The sequence below is a fragment of the Schistosoma haematobium genome, assembly GCF_000699445.3.
Source record: "Schistosoma haematobium chromosome Unknown HiC_scaffold_182, whole genome shotgun sequence".
NCBI classification, from domain to species: domain Eukaryota; kingdom Metazoa; phylum Platyhelminthes; class Trematoda; order Strigeidida; family Schistosomatidae; genus Schistosoma; species Schistosoma haematobium.
Genome location: NW_026137038.1, coordinates 15,445 through 26,727, shown reverse-complemented (window position 1 = coordinate 26,727; position 11,283 = coordinate 15,445). Strand labels below are relative to the sequence as shown.

At 47.5% G+C, this 11,283-nt stretch overlaps 1 protein-coding gene across 1 annotated transcript; it reads left to right on the top strand.

The window, feature by feature from the left end:
• Nucleotides 1–5,747: 5,747 nt before the first annotated feature.
• On the top strand, nt 5,748–10,024 carry MS3_00002515 (uncharacterized protein). Its single transcript, XM_051210112.1, has one exon. The coding sequence runs from the start codon at nt 7,041–7,043 to the stop codon at nt 7,674–7,676; it is 636 nt and encodes a 211-aa protein (XP_051064102.1). The 5' UTR covers nt 5,748–7,040; the 3' UTR covers nt 7,677–10,024.
• The last annotated feature ends 1,259 nt before the right edge of the window (nt 10,025–11,283 follow it).

Below are 11,283 nucleotides of genomic sequence, written 5' to 3'. Positions count from 1 at the left end.
ACTCTTGTTACTTTTTATTCGCGTGACGATGAATTCCACGCTTTATTCGAGAAATTTTCCCCTATTAACTATTCTCCTCGCTGACCCGGCTGCTTGGTACGGAATGCATTCGCATACGCATTAACGTCTACCTCCCAGCATCAAATGGTTAAGTTGAACGGTTTCATTGCCAACTTAAAAGTGCTCTACGAGCACACGAGAACGACAACTGGTACGAAACCTTATCGCTCGTCCCCTTAGGTATTCGAACGAGCTTGAAGGCAGATATACAATGTTCCGCCGCTGAACTGGTATACGGCACGACATTGCGTCTGCCCGGAGAATTCACACCACGGAGCAGACCTAATTTCGGTAAATCAGACTACGTCCATCGACTGTCTGCATTTATGCGAACGCTGTCTCCGGTGTCAACTCGAATACAACATCGACAGGTCGCTCTCTCTCGAGAGTTATCTACCTGTTCGCATGTTTTTGTACGAGTAGATTCGGTACGCAAACCTTGGCAACAACCTTACGAAGGCCCTTTTCACGTGATCGCTCGTCACGAAAAGACCAAGGTTGATCGATATGGACGCGTCGAGATCGTCAGCGTTGATCGTCTCAAACCAGCACACGTCGATGACAGTGCCCTATCTGGTAACCTGAGATTCAATGCTAGACCTAGCAAACCTACTAGCGGGATCCTCAAACCATCTTCAGGTCCCACGCTAGATACATCTGAGACCTCATTCTCACGTCCCGGTCAACAGCACGCGTCATCTGCACCGTCTACGGACGAGACGATAGTCTCACGTCCAGATCAGCAGACCACGCCGCCTCTGACCTCGGATGAGATTACAGGCTCACGCGATACGAACGAGACTGCCGTCTCACGTTCCGGTCGCCGAGTGCGGTTGCCCGTACGCTTCCGCGACTAGTCGCACAGTCAACACCCGATACGGTGTAGTGTTATTCCTATGCTACATGCATGCTACACTCTTCTCTTTTTTGATTTTCTTTTTGTTTCCTGAGCCCACGCCTTCGACCACCTCCGTTTGGTTCCGTCGACTTCAGTCAACTTTGGCGAAAGCTGGACTGGCCACCCATGCTCTTGTCAACGCACTCAGTCGATATTTTGGTTTCGAATGCTTGGCATACGCTTGGTCTCGAACTTGGTCGTTACGGTCGCTTCTGGTCTTTTGGCTCAACGTGGTTTCGTCCTTCGTCTGCAGCGTTTATGGTCCGGACCCGTACGAACGCCCTCTTCAGATTCTGGATACAAACCACTCTCGTGTAGCATGCCAACTCAAGCAATACATACAGCACATCGCTCCTGGTACCGTTCTCCGAAAACGACCTTCGTTGGCAACTCGACGATCAACGATCGCTTTCCTGTTCGCCAATTCTTCCGTCCTACAATCGCTCGTCAGCCGATCAGTCCCACGATTTAAACCGCTATTTATCGAAAGTGTAAACCCTTTCTAGCGGGGGCTCCTGTAGTGACTCACATTTATCACGAGAACACGACTGGTGTAATAAAAACAATTATTATTATAACTAACTGTACCAGTGTTTGTTTTAATGTGCTTTTGTTTGACTGTGCTAATGACAGCTATGTTGTGCTTCCATTCTTATACTTACCCTTTGATTGTAACTTCGCGCGAATTCGGTTACCTTCTGTAACCAAGGTTGTATCCTGGCACGATCTCGGTATCCTTTCGATGCCACGAGATCGCCAGCTAATAAACCTCGACTTGGTCCATTAATTGCCTTCTGATATTTGACTTCTCGGAGATTTTATGGGTTTCTTTGGTTACGTTCAACCCTCGCCTTCTGATTTATTTGGCACGTGTTTCTTGGTAGCGGTGTTCATAGTTAACCTCGACTCGACACCACGCTACAATTGGTGACCCATATTTTGGAACACGCCTCAGCTTCTGGTCAAATCTTCCAAAGAAGCCAATTCGGTGAGTCTATGATTTATCTATCCACGTCTGTCGTATATTTTCATATTTAATATATAATATACTCGACATGACGGATAACGATAAGAATAGTATTAATATAATAGACTCCCATTCATGTGTACCGAACTCTTGTTACTTTTTATTCGCGTGACGATGAATTCCACGCTTTATTCGAGAAATTTTCCCCTATTAACTATTCTCCTCGCTGACCCGGCTGCTTGGTACGGAATGCATTCGCATACGCATTAACGTCTACCTCCCAGCATCAAATGGTTAAGTTGAACGGTTTCATTGCCAACTTAAAAGTGCTCTACGAGCACACGAGAACGACAACTGGTACGAAACCTTATCGCTCGTCCCCTTAGGTATTCGAACGAGCTTGAAGGCAGATATACAATGTTCCGCCGCTGAACTGGTATACGGCACGACATTGCGTCTGCCCGGAGAATTCACACCACGGAGCAGACCTAATTTCGGTAAATCAGACTACGTCCATCGACTGTCTGCATTTATGCGAACGCTGTCTCCGGTGTCAACTCGAATACAACATCGACAGGTCGCTCTCTCTCGAGAGTTATCTACCTGTTCGCATGTTTTTGTACGAGTAGATTCGGTACGCAAACCTTGGCAACAACCTTACGAAGGCCCTTTTCACGTGATCGCTCGTCACGAAAAGACCAAGGTTGATCGATATGGACGCGTCGAGATCGTCAGCGTTGATCGTCTCAAACCAGCACACGTCGATGACAGTGCCCTATCTGGTAACCTGAGATTCAATGCTAGACCTAGCAAACCTACTAGCGGGATCCTCAAACCATCTTCAGGTCCCACGCTAGATACATCTGAGACCTCATTCTCACGTCCCGGTCAACAGCACGCGTCATCTGCACCGTCTACGGACGAGACGATAGTCTCACGTCCAGATCAGCAGACCACGCCGCCTCTGACCTCGGATGAGATTACAGGCTCACGCGATACGAACGAGACTGCCGTCTCACGTTCCGGTCGCCGAGTGCGGTTGCCCGTACGCTTCCGCGACTAGTCGCACAGTCAACACCCGATACGGTGTAGTGTTATTCCTATGCTACATGCATGCTACACTCTTCTCTTTTTGATTTTCTTTTTGTTTCCTGAGCCCACGCCTTCGACCACCTCCGTTTGGTTCCGTCGACTTCAGTCAACTTTGGCGAAAGCTGGACTGGCCACCCATGCTCTTGTCAACGCACTCAGTCGATATTTTGGTTTCGAATGCTTGGCATACGCTTGGTCTCGAACTTGGTCGTTACGGTCGCTTCTGGTCTTTTGGCTCAACGTGGTTTCGTCCTTCGTCTGCAGCGTTTATGGTCCGGACCCGTACGAACGCCCTCTTCAGATTCTGGATACAAACCACTCTCGTGTAGCATGCCAACTCAAGCAATACATACAGCACATCGCTCCTGGTACCGTTCTCCGAAAACGACCTTCGTTGGCAACTCGACGATCAACGATCGCTTTCCTGTTCGCCAATTCTTCCGTCCTACAATCGCTCGTCAGCCGATCAGTCCCACGATTTAAACCGCTATTTATCGAAAGTGTAAACCCTTTCTAGCGGGGGCTCCTGTAGTGACTCACATTTATCACGAGAACACGACTGGTGTAATAAAAACAATTATTATTATAACTAACTGTACCAGTGTTTGTTTTAATGTGCTTTTGTTTGACTGTGCTAATGACAGCTATGTTGTGCTTCCATTCTTATACTTACCCTTTGATTGTAACTTCGCGCGAATTCGGTTACCTTCTGTAACCAAGGTTGTATCCTGGCACGATCTCGGTATCCTTTCGATGCCACGAGATCGCCAGCTAATAAACCTCGACTTGGTCCATTAATTGCCTTCTGATATTTGACTTCTCGGAGATTTTATGGGTTTCTTTGGTTACGTTCAACCCTCGCCTTCTGATTTATTTGGCACGTGTTTCTTGGTAGCGGTGTTCATAGTTAACCTCGACTCGACACCACGCTACAATTGGTGACCCATATTTTGGAACACGCCTCAGCTTCTGGTCAAATCTTCCAAAGAAGCCAATTCGGTGAGTCTATGATTTATCTATCCACGTCTGTCGTATATTTTCATATTTAATATATAATATACTCGACATGACGGATAACGATAAGAATAGTATTAATATAATAGACTCCCATTCATGTGTACCGAACTCTTGTTACTTTTTATTCGCGTGACGATGAATTCCACGCTTTATTCGAGAAATTTTCCCCTATTAACTATTCTCCTCGCTGACCCGGCTGCTTGGTACGGAATGCATTCGCATACGCATTAACGTCTACCTCCCAGCATCAAATGGTTAAGTTGAACGGTTTCATTGCCAACTTAAAAGTGCTCTACGAGCACACGAGAACGACAACTGGTACGAAACCTTATCGCTCGTCCCCTTAGGTATTCGAACGAGCTTGAAGGCAGATATACAATGTTCCGCCGCTGAACTGGTATACGGCACGACATTGCGTCTGCCCGGAGAATTCACACCACGGAGCAGACCTAATTTCGGTAAATCAGACTACGTCCATCGACTGTCTGCATTTATGCGAACGCTGTCTCCGGTGTCAACTCGAATACAACATCGACAGGTCGCTCTCTCTCGAGAGTTATCTACCTGTTCGCATGTTTTTGTACGAGTAGATTCGGTACGCAAACCTTGGCAACAACCTTACGAAGGCCCTTTTCACGTGATCGCTCGTCACGAAAAGACCAAGGTTGATCGATATGGACGCGTCGAGATCGTCAGCGTTGATCGTCTCAAACCAGCACACGTCGATGACAGTGCCCTATCTGGTAACCTGAGATTCAATGCTAGACCTAGCAAACCTACTAGCGGGATCCTCAAACCATCTTCAGGTCCCACGCTAGATACATCTGAGACCTCATTCTCACGTCCCGGTCAACAGCACGCGTCATCTGCACCGTCTACGGACGAGACGATAGTCTCACGTCCAGATCAGCAGACCACGCCGCCTCTGACCTCGGATGAGATTACAGGCTCACGCGATACGAACGAGACTGCCGTCTCACGTTCCGGTCGCCGAGTGCGGTTGCCCGTACGCTTCCGCGACTAGTCGCACAGTCAACACCCGATACGGTGTAGTGTTATTCCTATGCTACATGCATGCTACACTCTTCTCTTTTTTGATTTTCTTTTTGTTTCCTGAGCCCACGCCTTCGACCACCTCCGTTTGGTTCCGTCGACTTCAGTCAACTTTGGCGAAAGCTGGACTGGCCACCCATGCTCTTGTCAACGCACTCAGTCGATATTTTGGTTTCGAATGCTTGGCATACGCTTGGTCTCGAACTTGGTCGTTACGGTCGCTTCTGGTCTTTTGGCTCAACGTGGTTTCGTCCTTCGTCTGCAGCGTTTATGGTCCGGACCCGTACGAACGCCCTCTTCAGATTCTGGATACAAACCACTCTCGTGTAGCATGCCAACTCAAGCAATACATACAGCACATCGCTCCTGGTACCGTTCTCCGAAAACGACCTTCGTTGGCAACTCGACGATCAACGATCGCTTTCCTGTTCGCCAATTCTTCCGTCCTACAATCGCTCGTCAGCCGATCAGTCCCACGATTTAAACCGCTATTTATCGAAAGTGTAAACCCTTTCTAGCGGGGGCTCCTGTAGTGACTCACATTTATCACGAGAACACGACTGGTGTAATAAAAACAATTATTATTATAACTAACTGTACCAGTGTTTGTTTTAATGTGCTTTTGTTTGACTGTGCTAATGACAGCTATGTTGTGCTTCCATTCTTATACTTACCCTTTGATTGTAACTTCGCGCGAATTCGGTTACCTTCTGTAACCAAGGTTGTATCCTGGCACGATCTCGGTATCCTTTCGATGCCACGAGATCGCCAGCTAATAAACCTCGACTTGGTCCATTAATTGCCTTCTGATATTTGACTTCTCGGAGATTTTATGGGTTTCTTTGGTTACGTTCAACCCTCGCCTTCTGATTTATTTGGCACGTGTTTCTTGGTAGCGGTGTTCATAGTTAACCTCGACTCGACACCACGCTACAATTGGTGACCCATATTTTGGAACACGCCTCAGCTTCTGGTCAAATCTTCCAAAGAAGCCAATTCGGTGAGTCTATGATTTATCTATCCACGTCTGTCGTATATTTTCATATTTAATATATAATATACTCGACATGACGGATAACGATAAGAATAGTATTAATATAATAGACTCCCATTCATGTGTACCGAACTCTTGTTACTTTTTATTCGCGTGACGATGAATTCCACGCTTTATTCGAGAAATTTTCCCCTATTAACTATTCTCCTCGCTGACCCGGCTGCTTGGTACGGAATGCATTCGCATACGCATTAACGTCTACCTCCCAGCATCAAATGGTTAAGTTGAACGGTTTCATTGCCAACTTAAAAGTGCTCTACGAGCACACGAGAACGACAACTGGTACGAAACCTTATCGCTCGTCCCCTTAGGTATTCGAACGAGCTTGAAGGCAGATATACAATGTTCCGCCGCTGAACTGGTATACGGCACGACATTGCGTCTGCCCGGAGAATTCACACCACGGAGCAGACCTAATTTCGGTAAATCAGACTACGTCCATCGACTGTCTGCATTTATGCGAACGCTGTCTCCGGTGTCAACTCGAATACAACATCGACAGGTCGCTCTCTCTCGAGAGTTATCTACCTGTTCGCATGTTTTTGTACGAGTAGATTCGGTACGCAAACCTTGGCAACAACCTTACGAAGGCCCTTTTCACGTGATCGCTCGTCACGAAAAGACCAAGGTTGATCGATATGGACGCGTCGAGATCGTCAGCGTTGATCGTCTCAAACCAGCACACGTCGATGACAGTGCCCTATCTGGTAACCTGAGATTCAATGCTAGACCTAGCAAACCTACTAGCGGGATCCTCAAACCATCTTCAGGTCCCACGCTAGATACATCTGAGACCTCATTCTCACGTCCCGGTCAACAGCACGCGTCATCTGCACCGTCTACGGACGAGACGATAGTCTCACGTCCAGATCAGCAGACCACGCCGCCTCTGACCTCGGATGAGATTACAGGCTCACGCGATACGAACGAGACTGCCGTCTCACGTTCCGGTCGCCGAGTGCGGTTGCCCGTACGCTTCCGCGACTAGTCGCACAGTCAACACCCGATACGGTGTAGTGTTATTCCTATGCTACATGCATGCTACACTCTTCTCTTTTTTGATTTTCTTTTTGTTTCCTGAGCCCACGCCTTCGACCACCTCCGTTTGGTTCCGTCGACTTCAGTCAACTTTGGCGAAAGCTGGACTGGCCACCCATGCTCTTGTCAACGCACTCAGTCGATATTTTGGTTTCGAATGCTTGGCATACGCTTGGTCTCGAACTTGGTCGTTACGGTCGCTTCTGGTCTTTTGGCTCAACGTGGTTTCGTCCTTCGTCTGCAGCGTTTATGGTCCGGACCCGTACGAACGCCCTCTTCAGATTCTGGATACAAACCACTCTCGTGTAGCATGCCAACTCAAGCAATACATACAGCACATCGCTCCTGGTACCGTTCTCCGAAAACGACCTTCGTTGGCAACTCGACGATCAACGATCGCTTTCCTGTTCGCCAATTCTTCCGTCCTACAATCGCTCGTCAGCCGATCAGTCCCACGATTTAAACCGCTATTTATCGAAAGTGTAAACCCTTTCTAGCGGGGGGCTCCTGTAGTGACTCACATTTATCACGAGAACACGACTGGTGTAATAAAAACAATTATTATTATAACTAACTGTACCAGTGTTTGTTTTAATGTGCTTTTGTTTGACTGTGCTAATGACAGCTATGTTGTGCTTCCATTCTTATACTTACCCTTTGATTGTAACTTCGCGCGAATTCGGTTACCTTCTGTAACCAAGGTTGTATCCTGGCACGATCTCGGTATCCTTTCGATGCCACGAGATCGCCAGCTAATAAACCTCGACTTGGTCCATTAATTGCCTTCTGATATTTGACTTCTCGGAGATTTTATGGGTTTCTTTGGTTACGTTCAACCCTCGCCTTCTGATTTATTTGGCACGTGTTTCTTGGTAGCGGTGTTCATAGTTAACCTCGACTCGACACCACGCTACAATTGGTGACCCATATTTTGGAACACGCCTCAGCTTCTGGTCAAATCTTCCAAAGAAGCCAATTCGGTGAGTCTATGATTTATCTATCCACGTCTGTCGTATATTTTCATATTTAATATATAATATACTCGACATGACGGATAACGATAAGAATAGTATTAATATAATAGACTCCCATTCATGTGTACCGAACTCTTGTTACTTTTTATTCGCGTGACGATGAATTCCACGCTTTATTCGAGAAATTTTCCCTATTAACTATTCTCCTCGCTGACCCGGCTGCTTGGTACGGAATGCATTCGCATACGCATTAACGTCTACCTCCCAGCATCAAATGGTTAAGTTGAACGGTTTCATTGCCAACTTAAAAGTGCTCTACGAGCACACGAGAACGACAACTGGTACGAAACCTTATCGCTCGTCCCCTTAGGTATTCGAACGAGCTTGAAGGCAGATATACAATGTTCCGCCGCTGAACTGGTATACGGCACGACATTGCGTCTGCCCGGAGAATTCACACCACGGAGCAGACCTAATTTCGGTAAATCAGACTACGTCCATCGACTGTCTGCATTTATGCGAACGCTGTCTCCGGTGTCAACTCGAATACAACATCGACAGGTCGCTCTCTCTCGAGAGTTATCTACCTGTTCGCATGTTTTTGTACGAGTAGATTCGGTACGCAAACCTTGGCAACAACCTTACGAAGGCCCTTTTCACGTGATCGCTCGTCACGAAAAGACCAAGGTTGATCGATATGGACGCGTCGAGATCGTCAGCGTTGATCGTCTCAAACCAGCACACGTCGATGACAGTGCCCTATCTGGTAACCTGAGATTCAATGCTAGACCTAGCAAACCTACTAGCGGGATCCTCAAACCATCTTCAGGTCCCACGCTAGATACATCTGAGACCTCATTCTCACGTCCCGGTCAACAGCACGCGTCATCTGCACCGTCTACGGACGAGACGATAGTCTCACGTCCAGATCAGCAGACCACGCCGCCTCTGACCTCGGATGAGATTACAGGCTCACGCGATACGAACGAGACTGCCGTCTCACGTTCCGGTCGCCGAGTGCGGTTGCCCGTACGCTTCCGCGACTAGTCGCACAGTCAACACCCGATACGGTGTAGTGTTATTCCTATGCTACATGCATGCTACACTCTTCTCTTTTTTGATTTTCTTTTTGTTTCCTGAGCCCACGCCTTCGACCACCTCCGTTTGGTTCCGTCGACTTCAGTCAACTTTGGCGAAAGCTGGACTGGCCACCCATGCTCTTGTCAACGCACTCAGTCGATATTTTGGTTTCGAATGCTTGGCATACGCTTGGTCTCGAACTTGGTCGTTACGGTCGCTTCTGGTCTTTTGGCTCAACGTGGTTTCGTCCTTCGTCTGCAGCGTTTATGGTCCGGACCCGTACGAACGCCCTCTTCAGATTCTGGATACAAACCACTCTCGTGTAGCATGCCAACTCAAGCAATACATACAGCACATCGCTCCTGGTACCGTTCTCCGAAAACGACCTTCGTTGGCAACTCGACGATCAACGATCGCTTTCCTGTTCGCCAATTCTTCCGTCCTACAATCGCTCGTCAGCCGATCAGTCCCACGATTTAAACCGCTATTTATCGAAAGTGTAAACCCTTTCTAGCGGGGGCTCCTGTAGTGACTCACATTTATCACGAGAACACGACTGGTGTAATAAAAACAATTATTATTATAACTAACTGTACCAGTGTTTGTTTTAATGTGCTTTTGTTTGACTGTGCTAATGACAGCTATGTTGTGCTTCCATTCTTATACTTACCCTTTGATTGTAACTTCGCGCGAATTCGGTTACCTTCTGTAACCAAGGTTGTATCCTGGCACGATCTCGGTATCCTTTCGATGCCACGAGATCGCCAGCTAATAAACCTCGACTTGGTCCATTAATTGCCTTCTGGTATTTGGCTTCTCGGGGATTTCATCGGTTTCTTTGGTTACGTTCAACCCTCGCCTTCTGATTTATTTGGCACGTGTTTCTTGGTAGCGGTGTTCATAGTTAACCTCGACTCGACACCACGCTACAATTGGTGACCCATATTTTGGAACACGCCTCAGCTTCTGGTCAAATCTTCCAAAGAAGCCAATTCGGTGAGTCTATGATTTATCTATCCACGTCTGTCGTATATTTTCATATTTAATATATAATATACTCGACATGACGGATAACGATAAGAATAGTATTAATATAATAGACTCCCATTCATGTGTACCGAACTCTTGTTACTTTTTATTCGCGTGACGATGAATTCCACGCTTTATTCGAGAAATTTTCCCCTATTAACTATTCTCCTCGCTGACCCGGCTGCTTGGTACGGAATGCATTCGCATACGCATTAACGTCTACCTCCCAGCATCAAATGGTTAAGTTGAACGGTTTCATTGCCAACTTAAAAGTGCTCTACGAGCACACGAGAACGACAACTGGTACGAAACCTTATCGCTCGTCCCCTTAGGTATTCGAACGAGCTTGAAGGCAGATATACAATGTTCCGCCGCTGAACTGGTATACGGCACGACATTGCGTCTGCCCGGAGAATTCACACCACGGAGCAGACCTAATTTCGGTAAATCAGACTACGTCCATCGACTGTCTGCATTTATGCGAACGCTGTCTCCGGTGTCAACTCGAATACAACATCGACAGGTCGCTCTCTCTCGAGAGTTATCTACCTGTTCACATGTTTTTGTACGAGTAGATTCGGTACGCAAACCTTGGCAACAACCTTACGAAGGCCCTTTTCACGTGATCGCTCGTCACGAAAAGACCAAGGTTGATCGATATGGACGCGTCGAGATCGTCAGCGTTGATCGTCTCAAACCAGCACACGTCGATGACAGTGCCCTATCTGATAACCTGAGATTCAATGCTAGACCTAGCAAACCTACTAGCGGGATCCTCAAACCATCTTCAGGTCCCACGCTAGATACATCTGAGACCTCATTCTCACGTCCCGGTCAACAGCACGCGTCATCTGCACCGTCTACGGACGAGACGATAGTCTCACGTCCAGATCAGCAGACCACGCCGCCTCTGACCTCGGATGAGATTACAGGCTCACGCGATACGAACGAGACTGCCGTCTCACGTTCCGGTCGCCGAGTGCGGTTGCCCGTACGCTTCCGCGACTAGTCGCACAGTCAA